Source organism: Malania oleifera, chromosome 1, assembly GCF_029873635.1.
Source record: "Malania oleifera isolate guangnan ecotype guangnan chromosome 1, ASM2987363v1, whole genome shotgun sequence".
Classification (NCBI taxonomy): Eukaryota; Viridiplantae; Streptophyta; class Magnoliopsida; order Santalales; family Ximeniaceae; genus Malania; species Malania oleifera.
The window spans coordinates 9469342-9489797 of record NC_080417.1 but is presented as its reverse complement, the minus strand read 5'-3'; the positions used below and the strand labels follow the sequence as shown (position 1 = coordinate 9489797).

The 20456-nt window shown below is 34.9% G+C and overlaps 2 protein-coding genes across 2 annotated transcripts; both read left to right on the top strand.

Annotated features, from left to right (window-relative positions):
* Positions 1-1361: 1361 nt before the first annotated feature.
* LOC131162388 (cysteine desulfurase, mitochondrial) lies at positions 1362-3260 on the top strand. The gene has a single exon (XM_058118825.1). It carries the CDS (start codon positions 1552-1554, stop codon positions 2920-2922), a length of 1371 nt encoding a protein of 456 aa, XP_057974808.1. The 5' UTR covers positions 1362-1551; the 3' UTR covers positions 2923-3260.
* Positions 3261-14491: 11231 nt separating this feature from the next.
* LOC131162384 (ubiquitin-conjugating enzyme E2 1-like) lies at positions 14492-19463 on the top strand. Its single transcript, XM_058118812.1, has 6 exons — positions 14492-14823; positions 14934-15018; positions 15131-15223; positions 18845-18933; positions 19023-19108; positions 19193-19463. Exons 1-6 carry the CDS (start codon positions 14758-14760, stop codon positions 19230-19232), a joined length of 459 nt encoding a protein of 152 aa, XP_057974795.1. The 5' UTR covers positions 14492-14757; the 3' UTR covers positions 19233-19463.
* Positions 19464-20456: the final 993 nt, after the last annotated feature.

Here is a 20456-nt window from a genome sequence, read left to right as displayed (position 1 = left end):
ACACACACACACACACACACACATATATATATATATATATATATATATATATATATATATATGCAACTAACACTTTCAAATTAATGTTTTTGACTAGTTAGCAATTTGGCATTTTCTTTTAAAAGTTATTTTTATTTTTTCATGATTTTTTCAAATTAAATGACAAATGATGACATTTTTTCCTTGTATTTTTCATACTTGGGGGACATGGAGATTTATAAAATGAATATTGTAAAAATAAATAAAATGAAAGAAACAAAGTAATTGAAGGATTTTTAGAATTAAAATTAACAAAAAATTAAAAACATTTCGAGAACGATGATATATAAATATGTGTCTGTGTGTGTGTGTGTGTATAATTAATAAGTAGTGTGAACATCATATGTGTGTGTGTGTGTGTATATATAATTAATAAGTAGTGTGAACATCATATTAATTCCTAGAGAATCAAGTCGATTTATGTCGATTGTATCAATATAATGACACAATTTTATATGAAAAAATAAGAGTATATAGATAAAAATATTATTAAATTACAAGAAAAAACATAACTAAAATATCAAAACTCACATTTCAAAAATAAAATTATAAAATTGAATGATAGTGCCCCTGTGCTTAAAATATAATTACTTACTTTCAGTAAGTAAAAATTGCTTTTTATAACAAAAGTATTACTTTCACTCTCAAATTAATGTGCAGAATTTTGGAATTAAATTTTTATTTTAAATTATTTTTTCTACATTAAAAGATACGTGAAATCTTGAATTTCTATTTTAAATTTTAAGAAGTAAAATTCTAATTTTTTAAGAGTCTTCCAAATTAAATGATAAATATTGACATTTTTTTTTAAAAGGAAAATTGTAAGTTATAAATTGTAAAAAAATATTTTATTTTTGAAACTCAGATTGTAAAATTGGCAGGCATACATGTAAGAATACATGCGTGTACCCCTAGGGTGTGGTTTAGGTGGTAGTGCGGGTTGCAGGAGTACCTTTCACGAGATCAGGTGTTCAAACCCTCTTGGACTCGTTTCCGCCCCTAGACTCCTGAATTTACCCTCCCTTTGGAGTTGTGGAATCAATTTCAAGGGACGCAAAATTAGTCACGTGGACCGTAACACGGACACGTGGATATCCGGTGCATAATAAAAAAAAAAAAAAAATACATGCATGTGTTTTGATAAAAAAAAAAAAAGAAAAAAGAAAAGAAATACATGCGTGTGTCTTTTCAAGTAATTTCAATTATAAAAAGAGTTTTTGGTTCCTAGGAAATCTGCCTGCTGCCATTTTCATGCAAAACATAGATGAAAAAGTTGAAAAAAAAGAAAGTAAAGTCAATCATTTATTGTGAGTTTTTAGGATTTATGTCACAGACCTCTCGATCCTTTGCATGCAGCAAAGTTAGCCTTTTAATTGCCATATGAACATATTGCGTTAGAGTTATTCTGAAAAATAATTTTTTAAATAGTGTATTATTTTTCTAATAGGAAAAAGCTCCTTTTAAATTGCCTATAGCCACTTTTGCCACAATATCGCGTTTTCGCAGTCGAAAATGGCCTCTAAGCTCATCGCCTCTGCGCTCCGCCGCACCACCGTTGTGCCTTTACGTCTCCGTCAACTCTCTACGGCGGCAGCGGCTGTTGCTCCGCAGCCCACGGCCACCGATGCTTACGAGGAGGTGGATGGAATTTCATTGAAAGGGGTCAAAATCTCCGGCAGACCTTTGTACTTGGATGTGCAGGCCACTTCGCCTGTGGACCCTAGGGTTTTGGACGCCATGCTTCCCTTCTACCTCTCCCGCTTCGGCAACCCCCACTCACGCACTCACCTCTATGGCTGGGAGTCCGACCTCGCCGTCGAGAAAGCTCGAGCTCAGGTGGCCTCTCTCATCAACGCCTCTCCCAAAGAGATAATCTTCACCTCCGGCGCCACAGAGTCGAACAACATCTCCGTCAAAGGCGTCATGCACTTCTACAAGGACAAGAAGCGTCACGTTATCACCACCCAGACGGAGCACAAGTGCGTTCTCGATTCTTGCAGGCACCTTCAGCAAGAGGGTTTCGATGTCACCTATCTTCCCGTGGATTCTGATGGGCTCGTCGACCTCGATCGCCTTCGCTCGGCCATCAGGCCTGACACGGGGCTCGTCTCCGTCATGGCGGTGAATAACGAGATTGGGGTGATTCAGCCGGTTGAGGAAATTGGGAAAATTTGTAGGGATTTTAATATTCCTTTTCATACTGATGCAGCGCAGGCGTTGGGGAAGATTCCCGTTGATGTGGAGAAGATGAATGTTAGCTTGATGTCGTTGAGTGGCCATAAGATTTACGGACCGAAAGGGGTTGGGGCTTTGTATATTCGGCGGAGGCCGAGGATTAGGGTTGAGCCCCAAATGAGTGGGGGTGGGCAGGAGAGAGGGATTCGTAGTGGCACAGTACCCACTCCGTTGGTAGTGGGAATGGGTGCTGCCTGTGAGCTGGCTGCACAGGAGATGGAGTATGATAAGATGAGAATTTCGGCATTGCAGGAGCGGTTGCTAAATGGGATGAAGGCTAAGATTGATGGAGTGGTGGTGAATGGAAGCATGGAGAAGCGATATGCTGGGAATTTGAACTTGTCTTTTGCGTATGTGGAAGGGGAAAGTTTGCTCATGGGGTTGAAGGAGGTGGCAGTGTCGAGCGGGAGCGCTTGTACAAGTGCAAGCTTGGAGCCCTCGTATGTGTTGAGGGCTTTGGGGGTGGATGAGGACATGGCTCACACTTCAATTAGGTTTGGGATTGGGAGGTTTACAACTGAGGCAGAAATTGATCGGGCTGTGGAGCTCACGGTACAGCAGGTGGTGAAGTTGAGAGAAATGAGTCCGCTTTATGAGATGGTGAAGGAAGGGATTGACATTAAGAGTATACAATGGGCGCAACATTGATTGGCTAAAATGATTGCCAATGCTGTAATGAATATGTGATACAAGAAGTCAAGAACACATGGCTATATGGTATTTGGACTATGTGATATATGAGAACAAGCCTGCGAGCTAGAGCTGCTCATTATAGAATTCCAGGTTTCTGTAATGTTACCTTTGTACATGCCTTTTGAGAATTTTCCATGGGTACTTTTCACTCAATTTTGCAAGATGGTTACTTTGATGTTTCGAACAAAATTTAACTGCTATCACTGTAAGTTATTGTCTTTCTCTTGGTCTGGACACAGACATATGTTGTTATTTTGTAACTGGAATAACCTGAGCATACATCCATTTTAGTCTCTGCTTTGTTGGATTTATATTTTGCATGGCTTATTTTTTAGGATTTCATACAGGATTGAATGTTGGATTGCTTGCAACTTTCTCATTTTTTTGTTTGAATGAACTAAATATGAATGCTTTTGGATTGTTGTGTCTTAGAGTGATATTTATCAATTCAATTGATTGATTGAATCAAACAAATGAAAATGGATTGTGAGTTAATTGCATTCTAGAAATGTCCTATGAAAATAGAACTTCTTCTAAAATGGGTTTTGTTATTTGCAGATTAGAGAACATGCCTATTTTAATCTTTTGTCTAATATTTTTTGGGTGTTACTGAAAACATATCCATATAAGTTATGCTATTGGAGTGTGAAAATGGGGTATTGTACAGGTTTCAAGTAAGGGTGTTGGCATGGGTTTCGAATGAAAGACTGCCTCTAGAGGTTATGTCAAGTTTAAGGATATATTGGTTTTATGGAAACTAGCTTCAACTGGTTTTAAGTATTTTGAATTTTTGATGGTGCTTAGCGAGGTTCGAGGAATTTCATTTCAGTTAGCATTATTAAAGTTCTGATCTTTGATAATTTTTTTTTGTTGTTTGGGTTTGGGTTAGTGTTTTTAGTGTCTAAAAGTTGGAAGATGGCATTTTAGTGTGCTTTTTGTTTCATGGGCCTTAGTGGCTAGCCATGGCAGCTTAAAGATTCCTTTGGAGCCTCCATCACTCAAACCATTCTTTTGATCTGGCAACTCCTCATGAAAACCATGACGCTCTCCTTGTCAATTACAGGCTTGGCTAAGCCACTCCTAGCCCATGTTGTTTAGTGTGACAAAAAAAGTGAAGGAGAGGTACTTTTTTTTTTTGGTGGCAAACTTCCTAGCCTGTGTGCATGGGCTAGAGGTAGCCACCCCCAACTCAACACACCAGCACTAAGGTAGACCAAAGGCAAAAGGCATAAAAACCAAAACAGAAAACAAAACTCCACTCATGTCCTTATCCCGTCCCTTGTAGATGGCTCACCGATAGGGTAATTATCATAGGTAATTCAGTACAATATTATTCAATCCAATCTCGCCCCACAAATCTTAGTTTTCTAAATATTCTCACTCCTATGCTTTTTGGTGTATTATCCATGTCTACAATTGAAGTATTTTGAAGGTTAAGGCTCCATATTCTATATTTGAGAATTTTATTTTGAACTACATGTTTGCATGGGCGTTTACTTTTGGGGAAAGTTGGCTTCTTTACTTGGTTATTTTTTTATTCTTTGTGTGTTATCGTAAAAGTGGTTTATTGTAGGCCTTGTATTGAAGGGGAGCTTAGGCACAACAGTAAGGTTGTCACCGTGTGACTTAGAGGTCACGGGTTCGAGGCGTGGAAACAGCCTTTTGCAAAATACAAGGTAATACTGCGTACTATAGGCCCATTATGGTCCGCCCCTTCCCCGGATCCCACATATGCGGGAGCTTTGTACATTGGGCTGCCCTTTTTGTAAGCCTTGTATTGGCTGAGTTGCCTTGTTTCTTTTCCTTTTAAAACCTATGTCTCATTTAGAATTGGAAAGTTGGGCTTGTTGGGTTACGTTTTCACATATAGTTTTCTTGAAAACAAGGGATACGGGAAATACAAAGAAAATGCATTTCTTTAGTCGTTTTTGCATTACTGTTCTCAGAATAATCTTGAAAACACCTCCCTTTTAGGATTCTATAAGATTTGACGTTTTCTTTGAATTCAGATCCAATCCAAAACTCCCAACCCTTTGTTATCCCATTTCACTGCCTCCCACCACCATGCTTTGTTGCCATTGTCACCAACCACCATGATGCACCACCGACCACCATTGGTCACTGCTCACACCACCTTATTGCCACCAATTACCTCTGCTTGCCATTGGTCTTCCCAACCTCCCATTGCTACCAAGCACCACAAACCCTGCTGCCTACCACCACCCACCACCACAACCCTTTGTTGCCAATAATCAACATCTACGGCCACCTTCCACCAGACACTACCATCGTTGACCATCTCTATTCATCCCCGCTATTGTCACTGCCCACCATTATACCACCATTGCCTTCCCTCGCTATTGCCATACACATTATCTGTTTTTTTTTTCCCCAGAAAAATATATTCAAATTTAATTTTTCGAAAGCATATGATAGGGTGTCTCGGGAAGTTTTATGTGGGTTTTAGAAAAAAAAAAAAAAAAAAGGTGTATGTAGTAGGTACACTGATGCCATTAATGATATGTACGATGGAGTAATGACTAGTGTAAGGACTATAGGTGGAGAAACTAGAGAATTTTCAATTACTATAGGTATACATCAAGGATTTGCTTTGAGTCCTTATCTTTTTGCTTTAGTGATGGACTAACTGACTAAGAACATTCAAAATGAGGTTCCTTGGTGTATGTTGTTTGCAGATGATATTGTATTGATTGATAAAACTAGGGGTAAAGTAGAGGTTAAGTTAGAATTACGGAAAAAAGTTTTGGAATATAGAGACTTTAGGATAAGTAGAAATAAGATAGAATATATGAAATGTAATTTCAGTAATGGTCGAAAGAATATTGGAGATAAAGTTAAACTTGATAATGAAGAAATAAATAGAATTTGTTGATTTCGATACCTTGGATCTATCATGCAAGTTGAAGGAGAAATTGAAGATGATGTGATGCATAGAGTTAAAGCAGTTTGGGTAAAATGAAGAAGCGCTTCAAATGTGCTTTGTGATCATAGAATACCCTTAAAATTAAAAAGGGATGTTTTATAGGACAACTATAAGACCAGTTATGTTATATGGATCAGAATGTTCGGTGACGAAGAAACAAAATATCTAAAATGTAAAAATTGACGAAATGAGAACGATGAGATGGATAAGTGGTATAACACTGAAAGATAAATTAAGGAATGAACATATTGACGATAAGTTAGTTGTAACACTTATAGAAGATAAGATAAGGGAGAGACGACTCAGATGGTTTGGACACTTGCAATGTAGGCCACATAGTGCGCCAGTGAGGAAGTGCGAATTAGTTACTGTGGGGGGTAGTAGAAAGGGTAAGGGTAGACCTAAAATAACTTGAAATGAGATAGTGAAGAAGGATTTAATAGCTCAAAATTTTTCAAAAGAAATGGTCCATGATCACATAAATTGGCGGAAAATGATTCATATAGCTGACCGCACCTAGTGGGACTTAAGGCCTGGTTTTGTTGTTGTTGTTGTTTATTTAGTCCAAATCTGTTCAGAAAAATTTGAACATACACAACACACTCTTACACAACACAAACACTAATTCTTTTTGGTGTATATTTGTGTTTTTAGAACTGAAGGATTTTGAAGGTTAAAGCTCCCTATTCTAGGTTTGAGAATTTTCTTTCAAAATCTATGTTTTGCATGGGTTTTTACTTCTGTGGAGAGTTGCTTCTTTACATGGTTATCTTATTGGTTCTTTGAGTTTTATCTAAAAGGCGGTTTGTTGAGGCCTTTTATTGGCTGAGTTTCCCTGTTCTGTTTCTTTCTTTCTGAAACCTATGTCTCATGTAGAATGAGGAAAATAGCATTCTGGCCAGCATATGATTCCACCTACATTTATGCAAACCAAAGCTGATGGGGGGTAGGAGAACTTTTGGGTATCTGCTTTACATATGTGGATCATGAGAACTTGGCATAGATGGCTTACTACTCTTTTGACCTGGTTGAGTGGCCAGTACATGTTTGATACATATTTAATTTTTGATCTCTTGGATGCTGTTGATCCATCTTTTTGGTTGCTCTCTATTTTCTTGTTTGTACATGGGATGAAATTTCTCTTTGCTGATAAAAAGTTTTTCTAGAAAAAAACTTTGGACATATCTATAATTTGGGTGTTCTTTAAGCTAAGATCAATTAATATTAATGTCCCATAGATCTTAGAAAGCTATGGACATTTAATTCTTACAAATTGCAAGAAACAAGGAATTGAACCTATCTTCAAGTTGATTGCCTTACTAACAGTCTTAAGACAATGTATCTTCCACATTGACAAGTCAGCTACTTCGGTGTGTTATTATCCTTGAACAGTGACATCATTCTTACCATGACCACCACCAACTTTGCATGAAGTATCTACCATAATTACAGTGCTCACTAATGACAGTCTTTCACCCTGCCACTTGTGCTTACATCTATCTACTTCCAAACCACCTAACTCATACCAAACCATTCCCCACTGCCTGCAGGCTCCAGCACACGAATGTTGCCTCTTTGCCTCTAATGTCAATTCATTTACCAACTGCACCATGTGCCATTGATGTAAGTAGCTCACCATTCCAAAAATTGACATGTTATCTACAATTATATCTAAACCCATTCCAATTTAGTAAAAAATCTATAACTTTCATATATAGAAGTTCTACACCATCACATGTGGTGGGTTTCTGGTTGATATTTCATGGATGTGGCATTTAGAATTGGGTGATACTATTCATCATGGGGATTTTCTTCATGGGATGCATCACTGGAAGAATAGCACTATCTACATGCTGCTGTATTTTCAAAACTGTTATTTTTCTCAGTGCACTTCAACCCGAAGCCTTCCCTTGACTGTACGCCTAATCCCCCCCCCCCCCCCCCCTCTCTCCCAACAGAACAAAAATCTGCCTCTCCCTCTCAAGAAGGCATTTATCTTTCTCATTTCTCTCTTCATCTGTATACTTCTCTTCCTCGCTCAGTTCGTCACTTGTTCTTCTTCTCCATGTCTGCTGCTCTTTCTCTCTTATGCACAGGGCTATTTATCTTTAGCTCTGCAATCAATCTGCAATATCATCAACCAAAATTTGCTGAATCTTCTTCTTTGTCCAACAGAGACTCTCCAGAAATCAGTTATGGAACTTCCAATCTTCTTCCAGTGGCTCTATGTTTTTGTGTCTGGGGGGAGATAAAGTTTCACACTGCAATTAGAACATGCGTAAAATGCCCATGTGCCCAGACACACAACCCAAAAGCTAATGAGCTGTTACTCTACGTACCTGTGATTTTCCTGCAAAGCATCAGTGGGAAACTATTTTTGTTTAGAATTACAATTTCCTTGTTTCTGAAGCTTAGCTGGCGAATTTAGTTATTGTTTTTTCTTTGTGTCGAGGTACCAGGACTCAATCCTAGCCTCTTGATAATGGAGTAATTTTTAGTCATTTGTTTTTACATTAGTAGTGAGGCGTGGAAAGTCTCTTGCAAAAATGCAAGTAAGGCTGCATGCTATATACCCATCGCGGTTGCCCCTTCCTTGTATGGCTGTATCCCGCATACGCTGGAGCTTTGTGCACCAGGCTGCCCTTTTTGCACTGGGATGTCCTTTATATTTAAAAATTTTTGCTAGAAATTTCCCTCATCTTTATTTTGAGGCATTTGACACAGCAAGTTGAGGGCTGCACTTGCATACCTTGGCTCAGGGTTCTTGTAGACTTTTCATACTCTTCCACTAGCTACTTTCAAATTTCATCCTGTTGGATCTGCTGTTTTGAGCATCAGAGTAATGTGAATTTGATCGCCTGCATTTGATGGACAAATGCATTTCCCCTTCCATTTTTTGTATTTTTATTGAGAATTTTCACATCTATTGAATCATTTTTTGGATAATAAAAATGCACTGCATCTTTGACAATATTTTGAAGGTCTTGTTGAATTAATTTCTGTTCACTTCTACTTCTGAGATGTATTCTACTCTGTACGCTTATGAAGAAGATAACCATTGTCGTTTTGATCTTCAAGGGCTAAAGTTCTATTATATCAGTGTCACACAAAAGCATTTGGTAGATATGCCGTAATAATTTCCAGCTCGATTTTTCTCTTTTGCTTCTTGATAGGTAGATATGGGAGTGGGATAAGGATTGTAGATGGTGTCCAAACCCTCCAGGGGTACCATATGGTACTAGATTTTTATGTTGAACTCATAGGTTCCTAGTGTGTTCATGCACTCTGATGGATAAGCTTGGGGTGCACTGGGACTAATTTCTGAATCTGAAGCATTCTGAAGTGGATCCCAATCATTGTTTCGTGATGTTGTCAAATTGTCATTTACATTGTGGCCTTAGGACTATTTTGTTTATTATTTATTTCTTAGAAATCCCTTCACCATACTTACCTGAAAATGGGATTCTTCTTGGCCTTGCACTAATTCTTGGGTGCCTCAGCTGTGCCTGGTAATTGATTCATGAATGTTAGAAAATTTTTTGCACTCTATGTAGTAGGAACCATAAAATGTTTCACTGTTGTCAAAGTTATGTATACTTCCAATGCCCTTCTTGTAGTGATTCATGAAGACTTCTCAATAGTTAGTCTAGTTTACGATGCAGAAGTTTTCATTTTGCTTTTGCATGTCTCACTTATTGTCAACAAGGCGACTTTTGGTATTTTGAGACCCCACTTAAGTGAAACCTTTGTAGTATTTTCTCGTTCATATGATTCTTTTTCTTATATTTTTCTTAGTATCCAATCAAGCATACAGAGTTCCTCTCTGTGAGGCCAGAGTTTTTATTAAGGTTTTTCTTTAAATTTTTATATCCCTCTTGATTCCCCTGTAAGCTTCGACAGTCATTCTCTTTATCCCTGTCATCCATATGTGACCTCACTGCATTTTCTGTTTGAGCTTCCATTCTGATGCCTACAAGTATCATTTCTAGCAGGGTAAGGTGACCTTAATTCAGGTCTCAGAGCTAGATTTTAAATATATGGGCTTATAGCTGAGATACTTGGACCCTCAAAACATTCTGATTTTTGCCTCTGTTGCATCGTGTGAACTCGTAGTCCTATGTCCAGCTTCTGTGTTTAGAGGAAGGCTTCAAGAATGACACTAGATTTTTTTTCCCCTTAACTGAATGAGGCTTATGTTCAGGGTAAGGTGACCTTAATGCAGGTCTTAGAGCTAGATTCCAAATATATGGGCTTATAGCATCGATGCTTGGACCCCCAAATTATTCTGATTTTTGCCTGTGTTTTGCCTGTGTTGCATCGCATAATCGGGTAGTCTTATGTCCAGCTTGTGTTTAGAGTATGAATTTAAGAATGACGATAGATATTTTTCCCTCAACTGAATGAGGCTTTGATGTTCACGGTAAAGTGACCTTAATGCAGGTTTTAGAGCCAGATTCCAAATATATGGGCTTATGGCTGAGATTCTCTTGGACCCCCGGAACATTCTGATTTTTGCCTGTGCTGCATGGTGACTTGCTAGTCCTACGTCCAGCTTCCGTGTTTAGAGGAAGGCTTTAAGTATTCATAATGGTAGATGTTTCTCTTGATTTTTTTTCCCTTTACTAGAGGCTTTAGAGTCTCTGTGGTGTGTGTGAATGATCCCTGGAGCCCCAGTTACTGTCTGTTGACAGTAACAGTGGAAGTCTCATAAGATTCGTGCGATATTTTTTGGGGCTTTGGGATTTATTGCTTTGGGTCTGTGACATGTATATCATGTTTTTCATTGCCTCAGGATGGAGGAATTTCAGTGCTTGCAAAATACTTGAAGAAGAGAATCAGAATCCATTTCCATATGGCTCCCAGCTTTTGAGTTGCCTCTTTCATGCTTTTAAACACTTGCACCCACTCACATTCTTTCTTGTTTGGATAAGGATTCCCATTTCCCAGGACCCCTCCTTATCCTCTTGGCTATATTGAGAATTTTGGTCCTTTAAATCTCTTTTTATAGATAACCATCTAAACATGGTTTCATGGAATATGCCAGCTGAGTGTTGTTCAATCCAATCTAGTGGAACTACTTTATCCTTTGAAACCAACTCACATGTAGAAATTTGGATCCACCTATAGAACTGATAGAAACACACCTTATGGATAAGCAAAACTTGAATTATGTTTTGTCGAAATTTTGCACAAATTTAAATTTAAGGTATCAAATTGACGTTGGTAAGTGCAAGATGACTTTTTGTTCTAGAGATAAGATATGCTTTAATGCAAGTTCAAGAAAGATGAACGCTAAAATAGACTGAAGAAAGAACATTTTGATGGCCAACCTTGATCTAAATGAAAAAGGCTCATGAGTTGGATTGGAAAATAATTCTGGAAGGGGGGGATTGTGGAGAATCAAGGCCAAGTGGAGGAGGTCTTCCAGGGTGTACGAACTTTGGATCTTTGTGTTTGGGTGGGTTTTGCTTTGTACTTCTTGAGGCTTTAGTTTAGTCACAAGAAGAATTTTTTTTTTTAAAGAAGAAAATTGATAAAAAAAAATGTTTTAGTATTAAGAGAAAAAATAAATTTTAAATATTTGGTAAAAAAACTTTGAAGTATTTTAAAATATTTAAAATGATTAAAATGAATGTGTGTTTTAAGAAATGTAATTAGTAGATTGTTACATTTGGAGGAAAAAAAAATTAAGAATAGTAATGGAACAAAATAATTTGTTGAGAAGAGAGTCAGCTTTAACTTTTAAAGGTTTCAAATCGACACCTTTAATAGTCTCTTAAAATATTTAAAAACTTGTTTGCTAGATGTATTATATTCGGTCTTTAAGGGGAATTTCTTGACACGGCTTTTAGGATGCTTTAAATGGGTATTTTAGGTTTAATAAGGTTTTATTGTACATTTTCTCAATGTATTTTAAGGATGCTTAAAATGAATATTTTAGGTTTAATAAGGTTTTACTTTGGGCATTGAGTTTGCATATTTTCTCATGTTTATGGCATTAAACAATGTAGGAAATTTCAAATTTTTTTCTTCATTATTCTAGTTTCAACCCAATAATTAAAACTTAGGGTATGCTTGATTTGCGGAATAGGTTAGTTACAATTAATTAATAATTTAATCATAAAATAAATAGTAAAGTGAAATTTTTTTATTAATAAAAACATAACAATGAAAATAAATGAGATTTTTTGAATAAAAAATTGATTTATTTTTATTTTATATAAGTAGATCCACTATTTGATAGAAATTTAAAACAAAAGTAAATTATTTAATTATTTATTTTATTTAATGACACTTTTTCCCTGAGTTTGTAATAATTATTAAATAATTCTCCAACATTATAATTTATTGACGAAAATAACTTTTCTTTAATTGATTGCTTGTCAATAGTCCACGCTAAAAAATAGTTTATATCACTCATAAATTTATCTTTCTATCCTTCTAATCAAATTAACATATATTGTTATTAAATTCCTACAATAAATTAAAGCCAACTGCAACCATGAGTATTCTAGATGGACACTAGCTAAACTATTCGTATTTTATTATCAAACACGCAACTCAATCAACTATGGATCGCTAAATAAAGTAGAAAAAAAATTTAAAACATTATTTTCACATAAAATATGCACATTCTATTACCATAATATGTTCAATTTTAAGCGTAAAATACTCCCTAAAATATATCATATCAAGAAGTAAGTCTCCAATATCTTGTTTATTTGAATAAATTTTTTTTTAAAAAAATATTGCAAAATGAGTCATTAATAGTTAAGATGAAATATTAGTTAGATATAATAATGAAGTCAAACTAAGAAATCATTACCCAAAAAAAAAAAAAAAGAGGAGGATGATGTACAAACAAAGAGTACATGTATATATATATATATATGAACCAAACAAATTTACAGAACATCTTATTAACAAAAAATAGGTAATGTAAATCAAACACATCCAAGAATTTTCAATCATGTTCTTAATTGGTTGGGTTTTGAGCATGTATTAATGCCTTATTTGTATAAAACAATGCACTACCTATTGTATAATTTGGTATCTTTGAATTTTTCTTACTTTGATTTTAAAACTATTCGCTAACTTTCATTCTTAGACATCAGAGAAATCCCCTTAAGTCCGCTAAAACCTCCTCCTAAGAGCTCAATTTCATTCTTACGGATTAAAAGTGAGAAGAATACTTTTTCAACATTCTATTTAATCGACCTCCAAAACCGCGATCTGTTTTTAAGCATCAATAAGTTGCTTATTTTATATCACCTTTATCATATAATTGATCTTTTATATTCTCATTTTATCAAATGAAATGATAATTTTTTATTGGTTTCATTTGATGAAAAAATTGGCAGTCATTATAAGATATTTTAAGTTTATTTAAAAAAAAATTGGTGAGATATACCAACATTAAAGGAGAATAACCATTCCAATGTTATAGAAAAATGAAATATAAAGGAGTGTGAAGTTGTGGAAATATTTTCAATTTTTCCATTTTAATTTTTCATAAGAATACAAAAAGAGTTAGCTAAATTTTCATTTTTACAATATTTGTGTGAAACGGATGAATAATAATAAATAATATCGATATTATTTACTTGTTAAATAGTTTTATTTTTCATTTATAAATTTTCAAATAATTAGAAAAATGCCATCTTATTTTTAAAATTTTCAAATTTATATATAAAAATTGGTATATATTTTATTGTTATTTTTATAAATTTTTAACTCTTACTTTATATATAAGAACACAAAATTTAGATTTTTAACTGTAATATGTGTGGATTATGTATAGAGCTTCTTCTAAATACAAACAAATCCAAATTCAAGTTTCAAAATCTATGATTATAAATATTGTCTCATATAAAATTTGAAAAATAGAAAAACAAGTGATTTTTTGTGATTATTTTAAAATTCAAACATAAAAATAAAAATAATTTTACAGATTTAGATAAACTTTTTACTTTCTACTTTTTTAATGCAAATCTTAAAAATTTTTAAAAGATAAGTTGCAAATTTTATAATTCTTTGAAAAACTAAAAATTAGAAAACAAAAATATTTTTCAAGACTAAACCGGCCCTAACTTTTTAGGAAAACAAAAGCGTCACTATTTTTGTAAATAATGGAAAAATTCCTTCATTAAAGATGTAAAAAGTTACATCGACTAAATTGCAAGACAGCGCAACAAAGAAAGAAAAAATATATGTAGCCGAGAAGGCAATAAAGACTATTATTTTTTATTTATATTTTTAATTAACGCGTGATTGACTTTTCTATGTTGAATTTATGATGTATTAATTATGAGAGGATGTAAAAAAAATTAAAAATTTATGGAAAATAATTTTTATTTTTAGTTAAAATAAAATTACAGAAACGTTACTTTAGTTTTTAATTTTCAACATTAGATTAAGAAAATTAAAAATAATAAAATTTGTTTTCAGCTTTTCTATAAGATTACACAAAAATTAAAAAGATTGTGATATTTCTAAAAAAATGTAAAATAAAAATAAAGTTATTTTTCTTTTTGCATAGCCCATGGAATGTGATGCAAAGACGACGTCGTTTCAACATTTACACTGTCGCCTTCACGCTCACGCCGCGGGGCGACCAAAACCAGGGGCTAAGAATGGTCCTCACGACTTTATTACTATGGCGAAAAAACAAATCATGAGAGAGAAAGAGAGAGGGAGCTTCGATTCCTTCTCTCTTGTCTCAGCCCATCTCAGATTCCACGAAGCTCTCCTTCGTATATATCCTCTCGCTTTGAGCAAGGCAATAAATTCTCTCGCGCATATAATTTCTGAGTGAGGATCTGAATTTTTTTTGTTGAACTTGGTTCATGGCGTCCTCAGCTCAGCTTCGTCTTATGTCCGATCTGAAGGCCATTATCAACGAGCCTCCGGAGGTGAGATTCATTCATTCGCTTGCTCATTCAAACATGATAGTGACGTGCCTTTGATTTCATTAAAATTTAAAATTTTGAACTCAATTCGAGCCCGATTCATCTGTATTTAGGGTTGCAGCGCGAGTCCGCAGTCCGACGATAATCTATTCGTGTGGAGTGCCACCATTTTTGGTCCCGACGAGACCCCGTGGGAAGGTAAATCAGATCCAATCGAGCTGTATTCCAGACATTAGAAAAAAAAAAAAAAAGATTTGGAATTTTTTCTGGGTTTGTTTCTTTGGGTTAAATCATTCGTTGGAAACTGCAGGTGGTGTTTTCAGCTTACGAATGACCTTCAACGAGAATTATCCCGAGAAGCCGCCTCGTGTTCGATTCACCTCCGAAATGTTTCACCCCAATGGTTATTCTTGCTTTATTTATTTTCCATTGTTGATGTGTATATATTATTCACTTGTTAACTACGTATTTAGTTAGATTGCTTGTGTTGCTGTCACTTTTGCACATACACAAACACGTGACATTTCTGTTTTGATTTCTATTTTTCAGTATTTCTTAGTTAAATTATAAAAAAAAACTGGAGCCTCAGCTGAGATTGCATTCATTGAAAACAAAAAATGAAGAAAAAATGTCTTTATTGTTGCGATCCTAATATTACTATTTATAAATGCAGGCCTAGTAACGCACCTGTGAAGTTTAGTTACTGCTTTTGGTATTAAAAGGGGTAGGGATAGACCTGAAATAACCTAAAATGAGATAGTAAGGAAGGATTTAACAAATCCTAAGTTAGAGGAAGGAAATGCTCTCGATCAGGTAAATTGGCAGAAAAGGTTCATGTAGCTCATCATTTTTAATGGGACTTAAGGCTTGTTGTTGTTGTATATTATGAAGAATTCATAAAAATAGCTGAATGAAGTGAGAGTTCTCTAGGTTTTTCCACCAAACCGGAAGGCTGTACTTGGATATTGAAGTGGGAACTTCCCATTAGGAACATGGAAAAGTTGAAGAAAAAGAAAAGATGTGAGAGAATCTTTTTATGTTTGTTTGATTATGAAGGAGAGTACAAAGGGAAACAAAATGTAATGTTAATCAATGAACAGATTTATATTTTTGATTTTGTGTCAAACCTCTCATTTTTTTAATCTTAAATTATGTTTAGATAAATTTTCATGTCTGATATTTTTCAAGAAAGAGCACTAATGCATAGAAAATGGTTTTCCTTATTCATTCCTTTTCCTTTACCTCCACTCACAAAATCCTTGATCCAAATGGAGCTGAAAGAAAAAGAAAGGAACATGCTTGAGGAACAAATCCATTTTGATGCAATTTGCAACATTTTTTCAGAAGTTCAAAGCTTCAGTGTTTGTGTCAACAAAATTTCCAATACAATTTGAATAGCCACTAGATTAATGAGAAGAAAATTTGAGTGAATCATGATAAAGTAGAGGTTTGGCTTTGTTGGGTTTCTGCACTCTCTCTCTCTCTCTGCTTCACTAGATTATTGAGGAGAAAATTTGAGTGAATCATGATAAAACAGAGGTTTGGCTTTGTTGGGCTGCTGCAGTCTCTCTCTCTCTCTCTCTCTCTCTCTCTCTCTCTCTCGTAATATGTTAAACTGCTTTTACTGTGAATTGACGATGCTGTGATAGTATTACTTGTCTGTTGGGTAGTCCAAATTTAGGATCTAGAGAAAATGTTTTGGAAATCCTGTCTTTAACTTCTTATTACGATACTTGTTTCACTTTGCGTACTTATTTAAAAGCACATGAAATTTTTACATTGAAATTTTTTCTGGCAGCAAGTGTGAAAACAATAAGCAGAGGAAAAGAGGTAGTAGGATTTGCTAATTAACTTCTATAATACCTCGAATGTTTTTGGATTTGTGTGATATTATGTGCCTCTATGCCCTATATCATCCACTTTAAAACTTTAAGAAACACATTTTATTGTTGCATGTGTATCCTCTATTTGGTGACATTTGCTTGACATCACGAAATGAGTTCTTGCATCATCAATACTTAACAAGGACAGTCAAATAGGCGAAAGGCCAATGGATGATATTGATGTTACCAAAAGTTTTGGGTGTGTATGCACCATGTTTAAAAACTTTTAATTGTCTTTGTATCTTTTATATATTTATAGATTTTGGGTTGTACTTAAGCTCTTGTGGCTCCAAGGTTGTCTTATGCCGAGTTTTCTCTTCCTATGTATTTGAGCCTTCTATATTCTTTACTATAGATTCTAGAAACTCAAATTGGGGCAGCTTTTGCTATATACACATATTGCTCTAAAGGTAATAAATCATGCTGAAACTTTGGTGGAATCAAGTGGAAAATGGAGTAATTTGATGGAATTAATTTTTTGGGTCTCTTGTGGCCATAGTTAAATTCATGATAGTAATTTGGCTTCCTTGCAGTAAACAATGGTGGTTAATGAAAGATCAACATTGTTGTCTCCTTTTTTTGTGGTCCTTCCTTTCTTCTAGCAGATCAGTTAATGAGAATCAAAATTTGAGTTTCCTAGGGGCAGGCCTATGTAGGGAAATAGATTAGTTATGTACCATTGCCGTCACTGCCTTTTAAAGGTTAATTCTGACAAGCTGACACATCTGGAAATTATTGCAAACCATACAGTTAGAACATTATATTAAGACATATCATATGCAGACTCCACAATAATTGATGTTTTTTAGAAAACTTAGGATATTCAAGCCATTTGATGGGACAAGTATATTGAGAAAATGGATGGCTAAGGCAAAGGTAAACTCAAACTCAAAACTCTTAATCTAGTAATGCTATGATTTTCTCTGTCATTTTCTGAGTGTGAGAGTTAAATATGCTCATAGCACTAGGGAGCACAACCAAATCGCACTAGCTTGCAAGTATGAAACTAACAAGAGGACCCTCTATTTTATCTTGGCATGTTTTTGCTTAAAGTTGGCTGGGTCTCTGCACACTTGGGCATCTCTCTGATGGTATGACTGTATGAGTAAATGGAATTTTCTACGAAATTAATTTGTTTTGCTTTATGCAAACAAATAGAAGAGAACTGATTTTATCAAATCCCACTAGCGAATCAAAAAACACAACTGAACCATTGTGGAATATATTGATTCACCCCATGAATCTAATGAATCAGTCCGAATCTATTGATTTACATGATTCTAGGCCTACCATATCCTGACAAATCTGACTGGTTTGCAGCCCCCAAAACAGCATTTTTTTATTTCTCTTTTTACACAGTTACTTTCCATTCCTTGTTTACGTTAGTTTTGTGCCCAAAAAGAGGAGAAAATAGAACGTTAGTTCTTATGTTGCCTTCACAAAACCATTCTTCACTCTTGGAGGAGTATAGTGTTCTGCCATTGAGAAGAAGGGGCAGAACACTCATTGGTGAAGGTGATACTAATGTCTTACTTGTGTTGTTAAGGTTCTTAAGTTGATTTTCTTTGGTAGTTTGTTCAATTATTATCATTTTTTTACGTTAATTTTTTCCCCTTTTTAGTTAGAGAAAGAGTATGCATGAAATATGATTTTTTAAAGTTGTTGATAAACACCAATAGTTCATTTTTTTTTTTTCTCTGGAGTCCTCCCTATAAACAACATAAAGTTCTCTTTTCTATTAATTTTTCTCGACTCATTACCTTTTTATTGTTGAGGGAAAGCATATGCATGAAATATGATTTCTTTTATTGTCAAAATTCAAATGTACTATACAATTTTGCTTTGTATATCAATATATGCATGGTGTTTGAAACCGATTTTGGAAATTTGTGCTGAATCTTTCGGTCTGATTTGATTCTCGATTCCTGAAAGTAAAATTTTGATTCATGAATCTAGTCTCTGTTTGAGAACTATGGTTGTGCATGTTCCCCTAATCAAATGGCATGTTCAAAGTTTTAACTTTCTATGCCCTTCGGTAGATCTTCCTAAAATATCTATTTTATGTTTTAGAAACATTTTTTCCTTGTCATAGTGCTCAAAACTACAGCCATTTTTATTTTTATTTTTTACTTTTTTTGCAGTTTATTGTGATGGCACACTTTGTATGGACATAATTCAGGATGCGTGGTCACCCTGCCACAATGTATCTACAATTTTGACGTCAGTTCAGGTATTAATCTAAGGCCAAATCCCTTTTTTTTGGAGTACTTCTCATGCTTTCAGATAGTTTATGATTGAATTCATTTAAAATCAATGCAGTCACTTCTCACTGACCCGAATCCTGCAAGTCCTGCAAATCCCGAGGCTGCTCAGTTGTATCAACAAGATATTCAGGCTTATAACAAGTTTGTAACCTTTGCTATTTCTTGTTTATTTTCTTAAGTTAATGAAGTCAGTTTAGACTAAATCTTAACTGCATAAACTTGCAGAAATGTGCGCAGATGTGCTCGCAGATCCATCGATTCTTAAATACAATCAAACCCTTTTTCTGCCATTGGATTAGGAGAGATCTCTGCTTTACTGGCATATAAGTCCGACTGCGTGTTCCATTCTTCTGTATCTACTTTGTTATTTTAGGGTTTCCCTGCCATATATTCAAGTCATATTGATAATCATGTTGTGAGATTTGCACTGTTAACTTGTGATGATTTGAAGAGAATTGCATTCAAAGGTTTTAATAATACGAGTGTTTAAACTTTACACTTGTGCACATTGCTTCCAATATCCGTGTTAGATTACCAATTTATCTAAAAGTTTAAGCTCTTAGGTTGTGAGCCAACAATATATATCAAACTTTTAACACTTTGCCGCACGTGCAGCCAAACAACACGTGGAGAGAAACAAATAATAAATAACACCACGGAATAAAGGTGAGCGACAAGACTAGAATCGAAGACCTCTTGGTAATTAGAGTTCTGATATCATGTTAGATTACCAGTTTATCTAAAAGCTTAAACTATTAGGTTATGGACCAACAATGTATATCAAGTTTTAATAATTCATATTATTTTCATGACCAATTCTTGAAGTGGAATACATCGAAGGCTTTAAGTAGACTGTTTGGAGTGCTTAGAAAAGAAAAAGGATTCTCCAATCCCTGGGAAAATGATGGTGTACCAGTTGGAAGATCCAGAATCAATTGCTCTATTACTACAATACATGGGAGTTTAAAAATTATGGACTTAATTTCAGAAGAAACTTCAATTCCAGGAATTCTTAGGGATTTTTTGAAAATGCAGCATTTAGTTGTAGTTGAGTTCTGAATTGGTAATTTGTTGGTCTGCATCTTCTAGCAATTTTCAACTCAAAAGTCTTAGCCCTTCAAAAAATTGGGAGAAATCTTTTAAAGAGAATTGAACCCTAGACCGTACCATATGCAATCAAGCCATGAACTGAAGTCCGATGGGTTGTATATTGGTTGCCCTGTAATCATGAACAAAGTTACGGTACTACGTTGGAGCCTCGAGGTAACATAAAATGTTAATTGGATTAGAATACTTAGCACATGAAAGAACATATAGTAGTGTTTGGTCCCATATCAAATTTTGAACCGGGTAAAAGCAGACAATACTTAAACAAAGTTGGGTCCAAAATCGTTGCATTTGGTAACAAAGTCATTGTAGGAGTACTATCATATGAGTAGATCCTACAAAAAAGGTGTAAGCCACTCTGATGAGGATGTCAAAGATCAGA